This window comes from Caloenas nicobarica, chromosome 10 (assembly GCF_036013445.1).
Source record: "Caloenas nicobarica isolate bCalNic1 chromosome 10, bCalNic1.hap1, whole genome shotgun sequence".
Classification (NCBI taxonomy): domain Eukaryota; kingdom Metazoa; phylum Chordata; class Aves; order Columbiformes; family Columbidae; genus Caloenas; species Caloenas nicobarica.
Window position 1 is genome coordinate 8,701,030 of NC_088254.1, and position 23,537 is coordinate 8,724,566.

Sequence of the window (23,537 nt, forward strand, 5' to 3'; positions counted from 1 at the left end):
AGATGTGCTTCCAGTGATCTACAAGGGCTGATTCAAGAAATCTATATACTTCCTTACAATACACATTAAAAACCCCCACCCCTGTAACACGCTGCAATGGAAGACAATTTCCTGTGAGCTACATCCTACCTTCTCAAAAAGCAAGGATGTGGTTCATTAGGTATAATCAAATCATTCCAATGGCAAAGCCAGAAGGCTCCAGCACAATTTCCTTCATGTTTGGGGAGAAATCAATGATCTTTTTCAGATTCCTGTCCTTTCAACTTATTACTGTTACGTTCAGTACTAAAAGTTCACGTCGTTTAATCTAGAGAGTCCTTCTACCTCTTTTGTACCAGAAGGTACAAAACTAAACTGTTCTAAACCCTCGTGTTGTCTCCTCGTACAAAAGAGGTAGAGGAGGTACCAGGAGACAACACAAGAATTTAGAAAGGTCTCTTATTCTGTACCTCCAGCTGAAGTCCCAGCAGTGGCGCCACTGGGAAGACTGGTCGCGGTGTCTGGAGCTGCAGAGGGCTGGCTGCTGGAGCCACTGGGAGCCACTTCAGAGGCCTGCGCTGAGGTAGACGCACCAGCACTGCTACTGGCAGCAGAACTCACCACCTGCGGCTCCACTCTGGCTGATGTGGTTGGCACAACTGTTGGCTCTAGCAAAACAAAAAAGCTTTTATGTTCTTTAAGCTTTAATTCTGTTTCACTCTTTTTCAATCAACTCAAATTTTAAGAATTACTATAAAATCAATTCCCAACCAAGTCTGACAAACCGAGTTTTATTTAGTGAGTAAAACACTACCAGAAATGAAATTAAATTACTTTGGTACTTTATGATGAAAACACTTGCTGAAATCTTTCATAAATCCACAAGCAAACTACTCTATGATTAAGCATTACCCTTACCATTTTTTAATGCCTCCAAAGCATAGAAAAACTTACAGATAACTAACCAAGAACAGCATAACATCTAAACTAGCAGTACTACTTTACAAACTTAGGTCATTCTAGATACCTAGTACTAAAGGCTATAGCAAGATGAACTTGATTTCTATTCTCAATACACATTAAAAGCAGATTAATTAAATCAGTATTTGAGACCTGTTAAAAGTACATACAAGTTTATTTTGCATATTGTAAAGGTAATAGTTGGCAATATATTTAATGGGATCCAGGGACATACACCAAACACTTGATAAATCTTGTTCTCTACTACACAATCATTAACAGGTGAAAATTTTAAAAGATACTTAGTGGCACGATTCATATTTAGTTTTGAAAAAGTCTGCCTTTGACTGTAAGTTTGAAACTTCTCTCTAATTGCTCACAAGGCAGTGACATGACTAGGAAGATGAGATACCACAGAAGGGAATATCTTCAGAAACAGCTCGGGTTTTTTTAGTAAAAATGTCTGCATGGATATCAGGGGAAAAAAAAAAGCATCAAGACACTTCAAATACTTCTCTTACACAGTCTCAAAATAAAATATGACAAGTTTTCAAGATTTCTCTCTATATCTCAGCGAGCCAGGGAATAAACATATATCCCCTTCTTGAAAGTCTTCCAACTCATCACATTAAAAAAACATGATCCGATACCTATATATAAATTCCTTTGGATTTTAATGTGGCATTCCAATATACTAATTTTATTTAACGCAAAACATTTTGGAAAAATGTATTAATGTTCAAATTCAGAAAAAACCAGCAAGTATATAGGACACGTATAACCTAATATTGATACACGATCACCCCGCGCTCAAGGCTGGATGCTGCTCTGTTCTGAACGCAGCGCTGCAGCCACACAAGTTGCAGTCACCCTGCGAGCTGTGTTGACTCACCACCAGCAATACAGACAGTTCTGTTTCTCCCCCCCAAAACCAGTAACAGCCAGTGTGCTCGGTCAATCTCAAACTCTTAGCTAACAGAAACTCAATTTCAACGCACCTACATTAATCCAGGAAGATAGATGGAGATATGATCCTTAGGCTCATGGAAGTAGCTAAGCAAAGTTTTAAGATCAGTATCTTTGAAGACATAAATAAAATTATGATAAAGTGCACGGTTGCCTTATGACAGTGTTAATTCAGAATTTTCATCATTTATTTTCATGTGTGCAATTTGATGCCTAAACCCAAAAATAACAACCCTGAAATCCTGGAAGCTTCATCTTAAAAATGTATTTCCTCAGGCTGGGAGGAAACAGCTAGTCTTAAATATACACATTATAGAAGTAAAAGTTCATTCTTTGGTACAAGAATTTGGTTCCTCAGTTTAAGACTAAGTTCTACAATTTGAGTTTAAAGAGTAAATTAAAGCCTTCGCCCCTTCAATCATAGAGCTGTTGGGATATTTCACAGTAAATCCATACAGAAAATAATTTGTAAATCAACTTATCCTCTTTCTTAAAAAAGATCAAACAACTAACACCAATTCCAAACCTTCCAATTCTCCAACACACTCCAAAAATCAAGACAACTGGAAAAATACAACATTTGCAAGATACTAGCTTGTAATGCACTCAGGGATGGAACCACAACAGGACCAAACTTTTATAAAACATTAACAGTAGCATGTACTCAAGGAATCCCAAAAACCAACACCACAAAAATAAACCTTGAAAAACATACGTGAGCTTTAGTTTTTCCTTCTCTCAACAACTTGATGTTGCCTGGAAGTTGCTTTTAAGTTTTTCAGCAGGAATAGACTTAAGTGCCAGTAGGTTTTAATGTTAGGAAACAATGAAAGGTTACAGCTTCAGAAACCTAACATACTTTACTAGTTTGGGGTTATTTTTTTCTTTTTAAAATTATTTTTACTCAAAGGCCTGAAAGAACAGCAGCTATTCCAAAGCATAGGCAATGATTTTCCTTTTATAGTGTTGTATTGAAGTGCATATTTTTAAAGAAGTAGTTCCAACCTGTTCTGTAATTTCTGCCTGATGAGTCAGCCCTCAGCCACACACCCAAGTCTGTTTTGGAAGAAAAATCAGATCTAGTAGACCCACTGGAAATGACTAAGCTTTTTATTTTACAAGGAACTTTGCAAGAGGATTTTTCTGACAGACTTAGAAATTACGGGGGTTTTTTTTGTAATTTAGACTTTTTCACAGAATGCTACGTTCTAACCGATGCAATTAATTCCACTTCCCTTACAGTGATCATCCTGCTTCTGAAAAAGGAAGAGATTTCTCAGATAACTGCAACTTACCGTCTTCATCCACTGTGAGGTCCACCACTTCTGCTGCGTTCTGCCTCAGGGGCTGGATGACTGTGGAGATCCTACTGCGGCTCCGTTGTTCCTGAGGTCGTGCAGCATGAGAACTGGAGCTTTGTCCCCAGTGTGACCTTGTGTGTCCAAGTGTTGAACGAGACCTTAAAAAAAGGTAACACCTTAAGTATCGAGCTAAGTTTTGCCACTATTAATTTCTTCCCCTCACTGTTTGAGAAGTTATTTGAAGTTTTTTTATTATTAGAAAAGCATTTTTGTTATGTTGAAATACACCACTACTCCGCATTCACTAGATGCATACTTACCCACCTTACTGCAGCCTTTACCAGATAACAATGGCAAATATCCAATGGGTAGAGTTTAAAGGTCTTGAAACCATGTTCCTTTAAATACATACAGGTAACTTATAAAAAAATTCACTGTGAAACCCTAAAAGTGCAGTCAGGCAGCAATTATATCTGATGTTATGTTTGAATGTTGTTAATAGTAAATGAAGAGTCTCCAAAACAGTCTGAAAGAGCAGATGTCTGAATGATGACAGAAGTGTAAAGACAATAAAAATTTGTAAACATTAAGCTCTTTTTGCATGTTAATTTGTGACAGAATATTTTCAGAAGATAGTTTCTACACTTCAATTAAAATTTCCAAAATGTCCTAAAGGTGCAAAATATCTGGACTTTTCTCTCTTGAATATTATTTCCCCCATCTCCTCTAAGAACATAGCTTTATGTAACACTTAAATGAAATGTGGCGTGAGGAGAGGAAATCACAAGCCTGCAACTGTACCTAAGGCAAGGGATGGCTTTACCTCTGTAGTGTACCATTTAGCACCCATTCTGTTCAATTTAGCAATACAAACCCAAACACTCAAACCAATGATGCTTTGGAGTTTAAGTTAAGAGGATACTGTCTTTAATTAAGGGAAAAATATTTTTACAGTACTGTATTTAGCAGTTCACTCTCAAAAAACCTTTGCCTCTCCAGTATTTATATAAATCAAGCAGCTCTTATTTTCCAATTTGGAAAAACAATGTACTCAGACTTCAGAAATTCAGAAGAGGAAAATGTGAAGAAAAGGGAATGACTTCACTAAAAACAAACAAAACCCACTGCACGAATCACCATGGAGATCAGTCTACATTTCTGTTCTGCCTGTATTCCCTTCAACCCTGTCTGTGCAACTCACAAAGATCAGTTTATTTTCCTGCAGTGCAAAAAACACACTTGCTGCAGACTTCTCAACTGGCTTACATTGCAATTCCACTTCAGTACAGCTTTGCTTCCCCAAAATTCTGCCCATTAGTCACACAGGAACTACAGCCACCTTAACAATTCCATATTAGTTGAATTGTCATGCTTTAGCAAAGCTGTGGTTTGGGGGTTTTTGTTTGGTTTTTTGTTTGAGTGGTGTGGGGTTTTTTTGTTTGTTTGGGGTTTTTTCGTGGTTTTTTTGTTTTGGTTTTTGTTTGTGGGGGTTTTTTGTTTGGTTAGTTTGTTTTGTTGTTTGGGTTGGGGTTTGTGGCAAATTTGGAGTAAAGCAAAATCATATCAATACAAAGAGATGCAAGTCTCACCTGTAGTTTTCACCAACTGTGACAATCTCCACTTCACTATCTGTTGAGGTAACATTTATTTCTTCATTAGCAGTGACCTGGGGAGTGGAGGATGCTTCAATCACCACCACATCTTCATCGATACTTCCTGATGAGGAAAAAGGAAGAAAGAAGTTAGTATACTTCGTCTATCTCAGGAGCTGTCGTTGTAAAGGACCGTTTTTTTCCTGGACTTAAAATGAACTATTAAATTATCTACCTATGTGTATGTCAAAACTTTGGCTGCAACTATCAAATACAAGACGTAGTTACTAAAATTAGCAATTCTGCTGTAAATATGCAAATAAAAAAAGGAAGGAGACAGAAGATGGGGGGAAGATATGCAAGCTTGCATTCTACTGTGTACTGGAAGCAATTACAGTGAATTTTATTAGCTATAACACCAATGAAATTAAATAATTTAATATAAAAACAAACATTTAAACTAACAAAGCAGTGGTGGCTTGTTAAACAGTGCAACAGGATAAAAATGTTGCACCAACTAATATATTTTATTTCTACAACAAAATGATCACAAATACATTGGGTTTTAGAAACATCTTTACACCTACACTTCCAGTGGCATTCACAATTGCACAGTAGACAGAGCAAGTTAAAATGAAACCATCAATGGTAAAAAACAACCAAAACCCCACAAAATCAATTTAGAGACAAGTTTTGATAGGAAACAATTTCCACTTCAGGATATGTAATTAAAGTTCCAGCCTAATACCCAGACACAAGGGGACACTCTTCTACAGCTGTAATACTGACAGTAACAAGTCTGAGCTTTCTAGAACACTGAAACTGAGCTACGGATTATTCACTATAGTAATACCACTGAGCACCAAAGAACTTACTAAATAAATGAGCTAGATAGCTTAGAAATAGCAAACTACCACTTTAAGATCTGCAAATTTCCTCAAGAAAAGTACTTGAAGAATTTGCTCTCATTCAAGTCAATACTTACATCCTGTATAGACTGACTGTTCTCAGCTGCTCTACCCAATGACAAGGTGAGGCAGATTATTTCCCCCCACCCAAGTATCAACATCTTTGTATTTTGAAAAAACAAGCTGCATTCCTTATTTTCCAATGGCCTTTGTTTCTGGTCATACTTCTCTCAGAGAGATTGATGCTCAAAGCTGGAATGAATGATACTTCCAAATACTGATATTCACCAAATTCTTACAACTGGAAGTAATATGTGACTAAATTAATTCTCAGAACTTGCATGAAAATATTAGGAAAAAATGAAAAAGTTACAGTGTCTAAAAAATAAAGTCACATGTTAAAATTGAAAATACAGAGAGGCCAACTACTCAAAGTGAAAGAAAAGCAGCTAAAGTCATCGTCGCGCTCAGAAGTATGTCAATCTCATGCTGTTGACATCTTGCAAGTCATGGGCAAAGAAGCAACAGCTTCTTTACACAGAACTGTCTTAGCTGCTGCTCAGACAAAACCAGCTAGCCAAGCAGCTGGTGAAATGTCAGTTAGGGGAGAGAAAAAAAAAAAAAGACCAACTATTTTCCCCCTCTCACTGTGTTTCTAAACATGCGCTTCTCTGAATTACAGTAAGTTTGAGAGTAGTCCTGGGAGTTCACAAGTCCTCTGGCTCAATATTTATTGAAATTTATGACAAGTGCAAAAGCAAGAAGACTTAGATTTAAGTATGATTATTACTTCTCAAAATAAACAGCACCTTCTTGAGGACAAAATCATATGCTGCGTAATTTCAGTGTGCATCTCTACCTAAATTCTGACATGAGCTTATCTCATGAAAACCAAAGGGAATTCTCAACTGAACAGCTACACTATTCAGATACTCACCTTCATCATGGCTTGAGAGTTCATTTTACTTAACCCTTTCTTTAAGCAAATCTTTCGCCAAGATGTGATTTTACAGACTTCACTGTAGAAATCATTTTGACTGTTACTGAATGAACAGGTTTTATGACATCCAAAATAAGAAAGAAAATCTTTAGGAAAACAGTCAAAGTTGCTATAAGTGGGATCTAACACAGATATAGTTCAACTGCATGTATTTCCTACTACTCATGCTTTCTAATAGCGCCCTCCCACGTCAAAAGCACAAACTGACCGGGTTTTCATCCTATACAAGGAGCCTATAGTACACACTTACTTCAAAATGAAGCGGAAAAACAACTCCTCTAAACTATGGAAATATTTGTGAGGCATTTAGTAAGATTACACTGCTAGCAAAACTACAAATATAAGTTGTGATCATACACAACTTTGTACTCGCTATTAAATACAAAGAGCTTCCGAGCGAGTTCTATCAGAAGTATGCCAAGGTGAAAAGTACATCTATGTGGACTTCGCATACATGTTTTAAGAACATTGCAGTAGTTTGGAGAACAGTAGATGCAAATTAAGACAGTTGGCCAATACAAACTGGCTTAATTACATTTATTTGAACAATAAAAAGTCAGCTGAACAGCAAAACTTCAGCAGCATAAGCAACACTGAAGTAATGCTCATCAAGCAGCTCTTGCATGGTCAGACATCAGCCACAGAGCCAGCAGTACTAAGTAGTATGAAGACCAAATCTTTCATTGTCAACAGGACTTACTGTTTCTTTTTTGTCTCTCCTCATACTTTACTACGAGGAAGAGTAACACAGTTTTTGAAACATCACAAACAAAACCACACCAGCTTATTCTGATTTAGACAAGCTCCTACAAAGCAGAGCTATGGAGACTGGTAAACCAAAGAAAAGTCTCTGAAATAATCTGTTGAAATGAGGTCTCAGAGGACAGCCCCCTCGACAGGCCAACAGGAGGACAGGGGCTGCAGCACCCAAACAGCACCACAGCTGTGGAGGAGGAGAGTCCCTGAAACTTCAGCAAGCACATGCATAAGGGATTTATCCTAGTGTTAGAGCATTTCATTTACAAGGCAATTAAGAATTAAAACAGCAACAAAACTAAAAAACTAGTGAAATTTAAGATGTCTTTTTCGAATGTTCTGTAGTACCAAAGCTAAGAAAAAAAAAGTTCCCTGAAAAATGCACTTAAAATTCAAGTCTGCTGGCCTGAACTACTTCAAGCCTATTCCTAGCAAAGCCATGATGTTTTGCAGTTCCACATAATGTAACTTTGCAGGTTAAGTTAGTGTCTGAAGATGAACTTTACTGGTATGTCAGTGGGAGTAGTTCAAGATGGTTGACTTGAATTTTAAGAGTGCACAACCCTGTAAAGCAGAAGGAAAATTTCTTCAGTGAAATGGCTGACATGCAGAAGTAAAACAAATGGATTTTCAGAGGTTTTGCTATATTGTTTCTAAAAATACTTGCTCTAGAGAATTTTGAGGCATTCGCATGTCTCAAATATTTACCACATATGTAAGTCTTAGGAGCCATCTGGTGAATCCAAGGCTACACATTAGCAGTAAACAGCTGAACATATCTTTAAGGTGCCTACACCTTTAGGTTTATCTGGGAATACACTTGGTATATTGACACACTTTTAAAGTGAATTTCCTAAGAACAGCAGAATTCCAACAGAATTTGGTCTTCCAGTAAACCCCAGTTCTAATGTACCGCACAATTTACAAAACATACCGACACCCGAGGAAAAAAAAGCAACAAAAAAATCAAAATCCAGAAATATACGAGATGACAAAATACTTGCACATCTTTCTCAGTATGACTTTTCACTCTGTGGTCCACCACACAGGATGTTTTTATATAGTCCACCATGGCAAAGAATACTTCATTTATTTGCTTTTATGCATGTACCAGTCATCTTCCATCTGGAATGAACTTCAAGCAAACTTGATCTTACTTAAAGTACAAATATGGATACCTTACTCATCAATGCATCATCTAAATGACTGACCCTGCAAGAGAACAGCTAAATCTGTACACTACACTAATCCTATACTCCCGGAAGGTAATCTCCCTTCAAGGAGAAGGGTCACCGGACTGTTGGCAGCAAAATAGTTATGCAGATCTATGAGTGGTATTTTGTACTATTTTCTGCATAACAAACACCTATGGCTGTAAAACAAACAGAAAATTATCCTCCTGCAGGTACACACAACTTCTCTCCATCATGTCTTATTCATCTTGCTGAATAACCAAATGCAGCAAGCAAATTATACTCTAGGTCTTTGTGACTAAATTAGCCTTTGGGCTACCAATGAAAGACTCATTCTACATTTAAAATGGGTTGGTTAAAAACAAAACCTTTACTGAAAATTACAGCAAGAATTTTATTAGTTTGCACTGAATTTTGTTTTATTCCCCTTACTCACATCCACAAATAATATTTTATAGTGCACGCAAAACAACAGATTTTATTTTGCAAGTTTTGCATATCCCAACAAATCAAACTCATCCACAGCAGTCAGCAATTAGGTTTTGTACATAGCTGAAAATCAGTAATAAGCAGTAACTTCTTTATAGAAGCTTCTCTCCTCTCTCTTTAAGGCCTGGTTTATGATAGAGCCTAGTACTCAGCCAACCTAGCAGAAGGTGTAAACTATACTGGCTTGAATCCAAATTTGAACATGCTCAAAATCATAATCATCCCTTAAAAGCCAAAACATTCCTTCCCCCAGGCCCTACATCACAAAGACAGTAAATCTGTCAGATTGAAGTACTTTATTAAGCAGAATATAACTTTTAAAATAATTTAATAAAATGTAGTCCAATATTTAGAGGATCTCTTTTCCCCAGAAAGTTGTAGGATTATTTTGGAACTATAACTGAAAGGTACTGTTGATAGACCACATGTAGTTCTGAGAAGCAAGTTTTAGAACCAAATACTTATAATAATCCAGAAGTTATAAGCAAGACACTAAGCTTTGCACAGTATAACATGTATAATAGATACAATTATACTCTGTGCATAATGTATATAATTATACTATTACTTAACTCTGAAAGATCATGGCATAACTCAGAGATTAATCAATCATCATCAACCCAAGTACCCCACCAAGGACATAAATAACACTAGTACAATATCCAAATTTATGTTTGGCTGATTATTGTCCTTCCTGAGGGATATTTTACACCTATTTTGCAATTAACATGGGGTTTAACTTGTTTAAATATTACATGTAAGGTAGTGAAGGAGGTTTACAATACACAGTTTCAAATGAGACAGTCTGATCAAGCCATAAGTGAAAACATTTAAAATAAGCAGCCAAGTTCCAGGGACAGAGATAACTTATTTTGAGTTCCAAGCTTTCACTGGATCAGACCAAGGCCTGGCTGAGGCAAAATGGCAAAACTATGCAGTCAGAGCAGAAAATCCAGGGTACAATCTGTAACTGAAGCCTCTCACACAACCCAGCATCCACGACAATGTCAGAGAGCACTTTCTTGTTGATTCCTTGCTCAGGGACAGCTGTCAGTAAGTGCTTCTAAACCCTTTTTGAACTTGCTGGTACTATGTGCCTCTACAGCACCTCGTGCTGGTGAGTTAATTACCTGGATAGTAATTCAGCTTGAAATGGATAAAATAATGATATCCTACTAGTGTTAATGAGCACTCCCTTCTTCAACTTTCAAACTTCTTGAACTAGGTGTGACCAGCACCCCCTGCTCCCAACCCTGGTAATACAGTTAGCATAATTAATGCCATTTTATGAGGCAAGCAGCCATTGCCTAGGAGCAAGCCGGTCACGTACGTGTTCTCTTTCCCCTCATTCTCAGGCGCTGAAGGTCCTGAGAACCAGGCAGACAAACCAAACAGACTTCTCTGTCCCCTCCCTATCAGACTGAAGATTCCTGGGCACCAGGACAATTACTCCCTTCCTTGCTGGCCTTGAAGGTCACGGGCACCTGGCCAACCAGGTGCTCCTGATGCCCCCGTGGGAGCATAACAGCACACAGAGCACTGCCTATAAAATCTGGCAGTTAGAAGACCTAAGTGGGAACCTGGACCAGAACTGCTGCTGGACGGTGAGAACTGTGATTCCCCAGAGCCAGGGACACCCACGCCATTGTCCACTTCCTCCAGGGACCCAGTGAGTAACACATATTCTTTTATATGATTTTATTGTTATGTTGATACAGCAAACCACATAGTAAAGATTTTACCTGATCCACAGAGACCCAGGTAACTAGAAATTACAAGTTACATTATAAATTCTGTATTACGCTACTTATATATTGTACTATATTGATTCTCCTTGTAAAACCCCTGTGCCATTCTCATAATAAATTCTGTGCTATGCTAATCATAATATTCTGCTAAGAAAACAAAACTTCAATTTAACTACAGTTTAGTGCCATCATCATTCTGCCAAGTATCCTGAAAAGAACCTGCCTTTCCCCTTAGTGTTGGGTGACACCAGGTTAAAAGGTAACAGTTTTTCTGTAGCGAGACTTATTTGGAATATACTTTCCAGTAGATATGCATGATGGGAGAAATTTTCAAACACAGACAAATTGCTTAGGAACCTGTGCTCTGGTGCAAAAGATTGGAGTATATACCCCTGAAAGCACTTGCACCTTCACCCGTAACTGAATCACTAAACTACACAGCTGTTTTACCATCATCCTTATGCCCCAACTCTCCTCTGTCTCCTGAATGAGCTTCATCTGGTCAGCCCAGATTTAATGAGGACAACGGCCTTTTATGGCAAACGGTAAAACAATATAACCTATTCACAGGTGTCAGGATTTCATACTTGTTCAATACTTTCCCATTCCCACAGCACAAAGTTCCACCAGAAGAACAGCTGATACCCTGATAGAAAAGGAAAAGTAGGAAAAACCTGATAAAGTGTTGTTTGGGGTTTTTTTGATAAAGGTTTTGTAAACAAACAAACCAACCTCACACATAGATCTCCATTCATATAATTTTCCAGAAATAGCAAAATTACTTTTATTAACTACAAGCACTAACCGACTAAACACTTACTTGGTTAAAAAGATCTGTTACTTTAATTTCTCACAACAATCAGAAAGAAACATTTTTCAGAATATTACACATTAATTAAATTTACTAGTTCTTTAAATGCACTGTATCTTTAGATAAATGTCAACATTCGAAGCAAAGAAATATTTTGTGACATATCCTCAATACAAATTGCTATTAAGTAGGCTACAAGACTAATCACTTTGATGCCTGCTTATTAAAAACTGTTATTACCATATCTTTTAACTTTATTTTCTGATGATTATTCTCCTCCTTTCTTGAGTCTATCCTTTATTACTTTTACATATATGCTGCAAACCTCATATTCCTAGCAGTTCTTTGTCCTTCAGTACACTGTAATTTCAGCACATGCCTACATAACCTTGACATGCCACTCTAGAGCAAACACTTCCTCCCTAACATTAACAGGCTAGTGTAGCATTACTAGCAATACAACTATTTCCTCGTACAGAAACACCATCATGCTTGCTCACTATACAGAGAAGTTGCATAGCTATTTTTCTAGCTGGCCCCATTTCTGCCCTAATTAGCTCAAGAACCAGAAATGCCTTATGTAACAGCAGAAAGGTATATAAAGTGTTAATCATACTTTTACTAAAAATAGGATACTTTTATACAGGAAATCTGCACAGCTTCCCATTTTATCTGCAATGTAAATAAAATGCTCAAAACCTTCCCATCAATACATATTTCCACTGGAAAAAACCCATAATATTCACATACTTTAAGCCAGAATTACTTCTCAGCTCACTGCAAGTGTTAGTGGTGAAGTACAGCCACCACAATACACGTTCTTTAAAGCTTACCTTATTTCAGTTACAACTGATGTCAGTATTTTAATCTCAAATTAACTGGGGCAGAGCTAATCAATTTTTCATTCACGACACGAGAATAAACATAATTATAAAAATGAACTAAGTGTGCTTTTCCAGTAGTATAAAAATTAAACCATTGGATAATGCACTCTTCCACATAACTGTATGAAACAAACTGCAAGTTTCAGTTTTCCTACCATAAAAATAACATCAAGCTGAATCACTGAATTATCAGAAGTTACCTGAACAGTTTGAACACTGACTGACCATTGCATCAATTTTTAAAGAGATCTCTCTCCAAAAAGATTCTTTTGAAATGCCTATGGAAAGCCTCACTGTGGAAATACTTGTTCTACAGTACAAGGGAAATAAAAGCACAGAAGTGGTATTAATTGAATTTGTGTTCAAAGAGGGCAGTAGGTTTTAATAGTTCAAGTAGACTAAAAAAAAAAAATTATTGAAAACTCTCTCTTTAAATGCATTTATCATGGTTAGAATCAGTTGGTTGCCCAAGAAGTCATAACCTACATTTTCTTATCCATATACCAATTTCACCATTGCATGGTGCTCTGTGTGGCAAGAGAGTTGTTAATGGTCCTACATCATTTTACAGTTACATGGAAATCCTTTCTCTCTGAAAATGAAAAGAAACTATTAACCCAGAAACAGAAGCGTTAACACGGTACTTTCCCAAATTGGTTTTGAAGATGAATGTATGCATATCACCATACAATGAATTTTTACAAATCATAGCCTTTGATATGCTTGAACATGCATGTCAAATGTAACTTTTTTAGGTTTAAAAAATTACATTTGACTCCCCAAATATGCATGAAGATAATTAAGGCTGTGCAATAATTCTTCTGTTTCAGAGTTATTTACACATCTCTAGCCACTACACTTCTGCATTACAAATTTTACTTCTTGTATTTAAACAGTACATTACAGAACAACACACAAATTATTTCCTCTGCACTAGATAACAAGCAATAGCTTTCAGTACTCTGGTTCTGTTCAAGTATAAATCCTGCCCTAACATGAAACTCTACACTTTTTTTTTTTTTAAACCTGTCCTTGTGTTTTCAGGCATTTTTTCTTAGGGGAATGATCAGCACAGTCTGAGATATGGTTTCACTTCCTAAACCACACTTGTCACTAGGCAGAAAACATGGCTGCACAGATTAACACTACACTGCATTCTATCTATCTACTTCTCTATGCTCTCTAAAAAGCTGAAATGATAAACAGAAGGCACAAGTACAACATTGTGAACATCACTGATCCCAGTTCAGCACTGCCTTTCACTTGGCAAATTTAAGATGAAAGGAAGTCCGAGAAAATTGGTAGATGGTGCAAACAACACCACCACCACCACCACCCACAACACAAAAAAATCAACAACCTAAAAAAACCCACCCAACCAGAAAAAAACCAAGAAACTCCAAAAAACCTCCCACTCCAAAGATTCAAGCATGCCCTCAAATACTGTGTCAAGACATACTAGAGAAACACCTATGTAAACCAACTGCAAGACTATTGCATTGAGTTTACCTGGGTAAAACATTTGGTATGTAAAATACTGTGCTTTCCACAACTCCAAGACTGAGGATTTTCTTTTAATCTTGCAATACTAAAGCTACCTTCAACTGAATCCTGTTTTAGGCTCTTATCACAATGACCCATTTTATTATTTTTATCTTTTTTTAAGTTGTCAGGCACAGTTAATTGTGTATTAGCAGATATTTATACATTCTGAAAGCAGACAGAATTATTATTCCAACAATCAGTTAAAGCTATAATAGATACATTTTTAATACAATTCAACGGCTTAAAAAAACACAAGGCAACTCCACAGCATGTGACTTATCAGACTCAGCAACCTTCCAGTACATTGTTTAGAAACCATTAACTTTACCCTTTACATCAAAGATTCTACATTGTTTTAATTTTACTGGAAGCTCTGAATATACTTTTCCCAACAAGAATTTATGGTGTAATATTCACGTTGATTACAGCAAGTCTATTTGTAATATAACTTCTACAAAACCACAAAAAACAACTGCTCCAAAGCACTTACAAAAACCGGCATATTGTACATGATAAAGCTCATTAACAAAAAGTATCTCAGGAATAAAGTTTTACCTGAAGGAACAGCTGTACTGTTCTGGTGGTTTTCACCAGGCGACACAAATAAGTCTTCTTCTCCTTCAGTGGATGAACTGGAAGAAGATTCACTACTGAGATCATTCTCACTGGAACTGCTAGAGCTGGGTAGTAAAGCATATTTTCTTCGAGCTAACACTTCCCGCTTTTTCCTCTGCATTAAAATTCGTTCTTTTTGGTTCTGTGTCCGCTGTGATGAACTTGTTTTCACAAATCTCTTCCTATATGGAAGTCTTCTTAAAGAACTGCTGTGAAAACAGGGCCTTTTCATTAATAACCCAGGAACAGAGTCTGCCTCAGTCCGAGGCCACTTTTGTGACCTTGCACTATGAGTTCTACTTGTAGTATTCAACACTGCCTGAGGATGCCTTACAGGAGCATCTTTTTCTTCATCAGATGTTACTGTGTCGGAGTCCCCAAAATGTAGGCTAGATGAAGGCGAAGAGATACAGTCACTAAAAGAAGAATCATTGTCTTCACTCTGTGTTTCTAGATGCTGTCTTAATCCTAAGATTCCTTGGCTTTCTTTATCAGGACAATTTTGAGTATATGAAGGACCAGCCTGCTGGCTCTTGCGTTTTTTTCGCACCACGATACTTTTGTCTTGGTCTGTATGGTTGCCATTCATGTCCTTCTGCTTTTGAGAATCACCACATAAGTGAGAAAACTCATTCCCTACTTTACTGGCAATCATCTCAACTTCTGCAGTGAAGCTTTTGGCTGCCCCAATAGGTTCAGGGTTCAAGAGGATCCCCTTCAGGCTCTCCTGTCTCTTTGGTGCATCAGAAGGAACTTCACTCTTCATATCCGCTTCTAGAGTATAAATTATATTACATTCAGGAGTCCATTTAGACATGGGAAGTTTTAAGAAAGGCCTAGAAATAAAAATAGATATGCATCAATAAAAAGAAGCATCAGACTTTTCCACAGCAAAACTGAAATAAGAGAAAAGTCATTTATTACTAAGTCTACCCCGCCATGGGAAAAGCAAAACAGTAGTAACTGAAATACAACTGTTTCATAATATTAAGAATACAGCTTGACAATGTAATTTCGAATTGAGACAGAACTCTTGTAACTTGCATTGAAGGGAACTTACAGTCAGTGAAAATATCATCACTTCCACAGAGCAAGTATTGATGTATGTCACCTGCAAAATACGTGGACGATGTCTTGTTTTACTGATGCCTAAGCATTAGAGTTTTACAGGCTACTGCTTATAGAAGTTACATAAGTTTCAGCTAAATAGCTCCAACAGCCATCAACTAAACTACGTGCTTAAAGAAGGCCCACATCTTCCCCTATAGCTGTACATATGGATAGTAAATACCCTGAACACAATACATGGTACAGTATGGTGACAACTGAGCTATAAAAATCAGTTACTTAGGATTTATGGTTCTTTTCTGACATGAAAAGGAATAAAACGGATAAGATTAGGATCTTATTATTTGGGGGTAAAGTAATTCATCTATTACCTTGAGTTTCTTTAAAAAAACCCACCACATATGAATAGCATGGAGTGGCATACAAAGCTATTTTCAGTCCACTTGCCTCTGACTTTATCCCGCAACAGATACTGTGATATCTCACATGTTCCCTTAATAGTTGGTACTAGGCAGGTTCCCCTCACTGTCAAAATATTAGGCTGTCAACATACAATGCTACATTAGCGTCAAAGGCTATTTCAGAGAAAAACTTCTGTACTGGAAGACTACTCAGAGAGAGAGACAGAGGCAACAGCAACCTCAGTAACATATTCACCTTCAAACTGTTTCATCTGGCATCTCTGCCTTGCGTTTAAATTCCCAAAAGTGACAGCAGAATTTGGTTCACACTGTGATAACCACTGAAGCACTTTTTACTGTAACTAATATCACTTTTTGGTGCCTCAGATGAATAAGGCTATAGACATTTGACACTTGTACTATTTAAACAGAGTAGTATTCCCACTTTTCTCCCTCCCTCACCACTTGTTTGAAGGAACACCTCCTATGTTCTTCTAGAATAAATGTTTATGCACTGAACTGGAATGTAGAGCTGACCCATCTGAAAAACAAATTTCCCAACCAAATCAGACACCAACCCAGTTCATCACATAAGCACACAAACAGCTCTACCTGGCTCACTGCAGGCTGTGCTGAACTACCAGAAGGCTGCTTAAGAAAAACATGTGCAATTCTACCTCAGACAGCACAGCTGGAATATGCTTGAAGCCATTAAAAAATTAGTCTAAGGTAGAAACAGCAGGATTTACGGCAGGTTAAGTAGCATTGCCTACTCAGGTCCATAATCTTCTGCCTGTACCTTCAAGTTCTTCAAAATGCTAATGTGTTGCTACATCAGGCACTAATATTTAAAGCTCTTGTTTATTTTGTCAAGAGAATGAATCAATACAAGATTGAGACTACGGAACAGAGTCAACTCAACCACTCTGAGGTTGTTTCACAAGCTGATGATGCTTTCAGGAGCAGCTGTGAGCTTGTTGTTCCTCTCAGGCCCGGAAGAATGACTTATCTCAGTTTGCAATGGGTATAAACTTACACATTATCCCTGGCAGCCTGCATTCTCCTCCTAACCTTAAAAAATTAAAAGTAATTCTTCAAGTGATGTAATCTGAAATAAAAATTTTGCACAAAGCATGTATGCTGCAGTACTAACATCTACAGAAGCCATAAATTCACCAGATCTTTCTGGATATCAAGAATCATGTGGATCCTAGAACCTCAGCTGAGAAGATCCATTTGAATGTTCTCACCTATAATCCTACAAATTTAACAATTACTGTTAAATGTGAGGCCTATACGCTGTTATAACTAAGAAAGTGTTGCTGATTTCTACTGGAATTACAGTAGATAGGTATGTTTTACATCAGTAGGTCAAAAGCTAACTGCATGCAAGTGGGACTAAACCTCCTCTTGTCTGTGAATACAGGAGGACAGATTCTTACTTTCACTTCATCAGAGCACAATCCACAGTAGGAGATAGTTCTTATTTTCAAGTGTTAAATGGAAGACACTTGAATCCTGGACAATATATGTAATTATTTATTGCAATAAGTTTTAGTGGCATGTACTATATAAGGCTACCCTCTTCTCTAGGACTGAAAAAAGGAAGTTGCAAAACTGGAATAAAACTTGGAATGAACATTAAGAGTGTAAGACATCTACGTAGTAAACAAAGAAGCCTCTATTAAAGCTGTGGAATTCTGACATCTACCTTTCTCTGCTCGTGAGGAAAATGCCAGCTCTCACATGCTCCTCCCTATGCATGCACTTAGCCTCACATACATGCACCATCCTTCCTTGGAAAAATTAAGACCGAGACTTCCGTTTTATAAAATTTACAACGAGGGCATGAAATCAGAATTCAAACCTGTTATAAGCACACAGAGAACAAGCAGTACACGGTCTTTTTCTCACCCTCACGAGGTCACCTTTAAGGCAGTATTTTTGGTCTGTTATTTATGCACCACTGTCTTACAGAAACGCAACACCTAATCAATCTTTTCCGCAGTCCAAAAGCAAGCCAGCCCCTCCCACAATAAACCCCCTATTTCGTCACAAGTTTCAAAATAAAAATAAAAATCCACAAAATATTTCCCTTTGAAAAAAAAAAAAAGATGACAAAGTTATTTTATTCATGGAGCTTATTGTCTTCAAGGAATCATAACTTAACATTATATACTATGTGTCCAGCCTATACACAATAGTATTCCACCCTTTAAACATGATAAATAAAGGGAACAATTACATTTAATTCTGAACTTTTCTTAGGAAACAAAACTCTGAACATTTCCTCATTATGTGAGCACAGTCAGGGGCTGGTTTACAATGGACTCAGTTCTACGCACTGGAGTGCTTTCCCCCTTCCCCTCTGTTTTATTGTTAAACTCTAGTGTGGAAATCTCCATCAGTATGAAAGTTCTGCATTCTGAATATGATTATCTTTGTATAAGCTCTGAAATACAGACAGAGCTATTTAAGTTACAGCAAAAATATTAAAGCAAGAAACTTTACACTTTGAGAAACCTCAAACTACTGTAAGATGACAAAAAACCTAAACCATGACACAGTGAAAACTAACCAGAGCACTTGAAACGCTATTTACTAGCTTAGTTTTATTCCAAAAAGCAGCCTAGATAAAATAGCCAGCTAACTCTGTTCCAAACATTTTGTATATTTGCAGTCTTACAACCATGAAAAAGTCTGCAGTAACTCAACTAAGTCATCAAGAAATCTTCATTTTTTTTTTTGCTAACGAATACAGAGCCTGAGGGACTGCTTACATATGGGAGGGCTGCTGGCTTCCAATGAAAAATTATACAACAGCTAAAACGTGAGTATATTTTTGAAGTGAATGGCAGCAATCAACAATGACAATCAATTCGTTCACTATTTAGAAGTGCTATCACAAACCTTTGAACAGAAGACTTGACAAGAAAGACAGAATCTGGAAGAAGACCTTACCATTTAACTAGATTCCAATCCATTTTAAGTATTTTCAGTGGTTAGGCATAAGAAATATCCATACTACATGTAAGTCAAATGCTTTTACACAGAAGACAAAGTTTAAGATAGACTACAAAATTATGCAAATAATTAAGACTCATTAGAATGAGATAATCTGCTGTTAAACAGTTAGAATGTCATACAAAATCTCCCTCTAATTAAAAGTAGTCCTCAAGCTTTTCCAAAAAGCAGCAGGATGCTCACTCAGCATTAGTGTTCTTCCTTCCTAATCAAAACATTTACCTATTACCTAGAAAATCAAGACTTTGAGAGGAAAAATAGGGTAATATCTTCTTTTAAGTCATTTTAAGTAAAGACTCAATGAAGAACTGTTAAGACAGCTACCTGAAAACTATAAATAATCATTCTAAGTTCCCCCTGAAGTGTATAACTTGATTCAGAATCATGAATTGTACATGACACTTATCCATTTATGTCACACATGAAAGAGACCTTTGATATTAATCATGCCAAGGCACACAGCAGTGCAAGAAAACTCATGCAAACTGGGGAAGTCCCTCAAAATAGTTAAGTCAAAAAAAACAAGCTCAAAGTTTGAGATCTTTACAGCATATGTTCACATATAAAAGCAGAACACCTTGAGTTATAAGACAGAGCAAAGTATTTTCTCATTAAGAATTAATTTCATTACTAGCAATCAAAAAGTATGATAGCATTAAAGCACTATAAAACAGTGAAATGGTTCATTACACAGCATTAACTCAATTTTTTTGGTGTAAACTAGGTTGATGAGTACATGTAATCTAATACGTCATTACTCTGAAAATGTATTTTCAGTTACATTTTAAAATATAGTTGACTCCCTTCAACCTCAAGAAAAAAAAAAAAAATCTCAGTTTTAGGTGTCATAAAGCACTTTGATCAATTCTCTCAAGCTTGGCTCTAGCAAGTACACAGTGCTTTGACACAAGGCCAACCGACCACTTCGCAGAAAATGCCTATCTTAAGCATATGCTTCTTACATAACCCCAAATTACTGGTCTCTGTCCTGTTAGTGTAATACACACACCTCAACCCAGCTAGCCAAAGAGTTTATTCACCAAATATCTAGACTTCAAGCCAACTTGATGAAAAGCAGTGAACAAAAAATGCTTCATTTACAAATCAGTTAGTAGTCTATTTCCTCATTTTCTCCATCTTCGATTTCCTGCTTCTCTCTCATTACAAACCCAGTAACTTCCCCTTGTCTGATGCCCTCTCCACCACTCAGACCCTAAACGCACTCACAGGCAACTCGGCGATCCAGTAACGTTGAGCCCAGAGGCCAGTGCAAACAACAATTCTTCCCTATACAACTGCTCTCGAGACTACCAAGAGCTTACGGAACATGCTGCCATCATAATCTCAGAAAGAACACAGCAGTTCCACTTCCACAAAAATTCTGTGCTACCTTAGACCACTACTGTACCCAGCCCAAGTGCCCATATGTAGAAAGATATCAGGCAAGAGGATATTTACGATTGTCTCAGAAAGGAAGTTCCCGTCAGTTGCATTGGTAGTTTCTTTATTCAGTCCTCTTATTTTCTTTGCATATGTTCACTGAACTCATGACTAACTTTTAAAATTAATTCCCTTCCCTAATACATGGCTTTTATTAGATTTTACTTCTAACGTTATTTTTACTCTGATAAGCTAATCCTGGTAGTTATCTTCATAAGAAAACTGCACTGTTGATGTCTGGTATGCACAAAGAAATCTTACATTGTGTATACTGTTCCTACCACAGTACTTTTTTGAACTGGCAAACATGGCTATCAAGAGCTCAAAGAAAGAAACAGTGAATGAAATCATTGCACAAGCTGTATTTTGGAACACCAACAGTTGTTTCTTTCCTCTCATTAAAAAGACACATTTTTATTCTTTTGGCAAGGCTCTTCCATCAGATTAATCAAGATACCAAGAAAGGGAATAATGAAAAAGCTTACAAAATTTGTACAAGACCTTCAGCAAAAGTGAGATAACCTGCATACTACTACTACCCTTTCTCAAGAGCAAAGAGCCAAACAAGACTGACTCACGTGTGACCCTGATGCCATGGAGGCTGACAGAGGACTTGGAGCCATTGGAGAAGCTGTGCCCCCAACACAATCCTGTGAAGATCAAATCTCACTGCTATCATGCCCTGCTCCAAGGAAAATAAAGAACTCACTGAGCAGTGCACAAAACCCCTCCACTTGTTAGGCTAAAAGGGGCAGTCATGCCCTATTCATTTCATTCCTATCAAGCAGGGGACAACCTGCATAATGCAAAGTAGCAAAACCACAAATATCCAATATTCAGTTCCACTATGAGCAAAACAAGTGCATACTTTGAAACTTTATTGCACTATTCTTCACTTTAGGTTGCTCTTCATTTTCACCACTTCATGAGACAAACAGTGCTCTTTTAAAGCTTGTTTTAGCAACTAAGTTTTAGTATACTATATATTGGTCTTGTAATCTTTGCCAGAAAATAAAGCAATTGATAGTTAAGGATTATGCATCTTTATAAAACAGCAACAATCAGAAGGTAAACTGAAACTCTATTATGTTTGCTCTGATATTATGTAGTATCAAACACATCTTTATTCACAGGACATTATGAAGTACCATTACAAACCACTCTCAATTTCCTTTGTTTGCTTTAATGCAGCCACAGTGATGACAGCTACTCCAAATTTTGAAAAGACAAAATTGCCTGAGAATTCTCAGAGCAGAATACTTATCCTTTGCTCTATGGAAAGGTACGGTATTACAGAATAACATCCATAGTATTAGTTACTAACTGCATGACATTGTTCTGAAGACAGGTTCTTGCCTACAGTCTACCAAAGACACTCCCTTACATCCAGCCCAGACAGAAGTTTGTGCTCTGTAGAGGCGCTGTAGTTACATGAGCACAGCAATGCAGGCAGGCTTACTCAGTCCTTGCAGACAATTCTAAGAGCCATCATCAGCTTGGAAAGTCTACTCTTAAAGTGAAACAATGTTATTTCAAGTACACTACTACCTTTGCAAAGCCACCTCAAAAGTAAGTCAGACCGCAGTAACCGTACTGTGAAGTACTGTAACCAACAGTATCCATCTTCTGGAACAGCAAAGCCTCCTTAATTTTATTTCCAAAAAAAATTTCCTTTGAGACCTTCAAGGTTTGTTTCTTCACGCATAAGTCAATTCAGATCAGTAATGCAATTATCTTGCAAAAGAAATGCCAGGCCACCTATAGAACAGCTACAGAATGCCCTCATTATGCCATGTTATCATTCACCTCTGAGACTTACCACTACTGTATTCTCATGGAGAGACTACTGGAAGTGTTTGTCTCTCACTCCTTCTAACAGTATCCAGCACAGGACAGCTACAAACAGAAGAGCTCTTTGCTAGGAACAGATCTATGGCCTGGCTCCAGCTGGGACAGACAGAATGCAGGGAGCACGCGCAGCTGGAAGCAGCTCAGTTAGATGAGCTGGCAGGCTAAGAGTAGTTCTGCATTGAGCCCTATGAACAAATTAGTTCTCGCGCAATATACCACGAATCAGTCCAAGACCATAAGGCACCCACAGAAATCCCAGCATCAATCAGGTATCAGTGAAGCATTAGTGTGCACATCCTCACCTGTGCAAGGAATCTGTATGGCTTTGCACAATGGATGCAAGCAGGTGGATGTGACAAACATGGTGTTCACAAGCACATTCTTCAGTCTAGACATTTATTTGCTCTGTCCTAGGCTTAAACTCAGTTAGCTACATTAACACTATGTAAATCACGGTTTTAAGACATAAGCGTTATGATTTGGCAACCAGGAATGTTTTGGCTTTAGTGAACTCCAAGACAAACATAACAGCAATGAACTCGGGAATAAGGAGTTGTAGCTTTATAAAAGTCTGACAAAATAGACTTTTTTATTGGGGCTCAAGACCTTAACTGCAAATTCTGCTTCAACCAACTTTAAGAGTATTGTTTCGAGAGACAGCTAGGGAAGTTCTGAGTCAAACAGCCATCAAAAATAAAATTATTTCTTAGTCCCCCTGGCAGTTTTGACCTTTGAGGTACATGTAACTGTTCTCAATGCAGAGCCATTTTGCAAAGACTTCTTGATAAAGGTCTGAGCATCAGAGATGATCTTCACTACAACTGCTAACAAGAACCTTGCAACTGAGAACTAAGAAATTAACCGTTAGGACAGTTTTATGCTGTTCTTCAGAAAATCTATGAGAAAGAATTTTTGAGATACTAAACTGAGTAGATCTACCAGTTTAAGAGGGCAGGACAGTGCAGCAGAATTCTGTACTCTTCATCCTGTAGAGCCAAGTGGCAGT

At 37.4% G+C, this 23,537-nt stretch overlaps 1 protein-coding gene across 6 annotated transcripts in view; it reads right to left on the minus strand.

The window, feature by feature from the left end:
- RNF111 (ring finger protein 111) overlaps nt 1-23,537 on the minus strand; it is a 55,626-nt gene that overhangs the window by 19,190 nt on the left and 12,899 nt on the right. For all 6 annotated transcript variants that reach the window (XM_065641428.1, XM_065641424.1, XM_065641423.1 and 3 more), the window contains exons 2-5: nt 14,688-15,583; nt 4,796-4,922; nt 3,201-3,364; nt 450-647 (exon numbers count right to left, since the gene is read on the minus strand). In XM_065641428.1, coding sequence (XP_065497500.1) covers nt 450-647; nt 3,201-3,364; nt 4,796-4,922; nt 14,688-15,583 — 1,385 coding nt within the window. The remainder of the gene's footprint in view (nt 1-449; nt 648-3,200; nt 3,365-4,795; nt 4,923-14,687; nt 15,584-23,537) is intronic.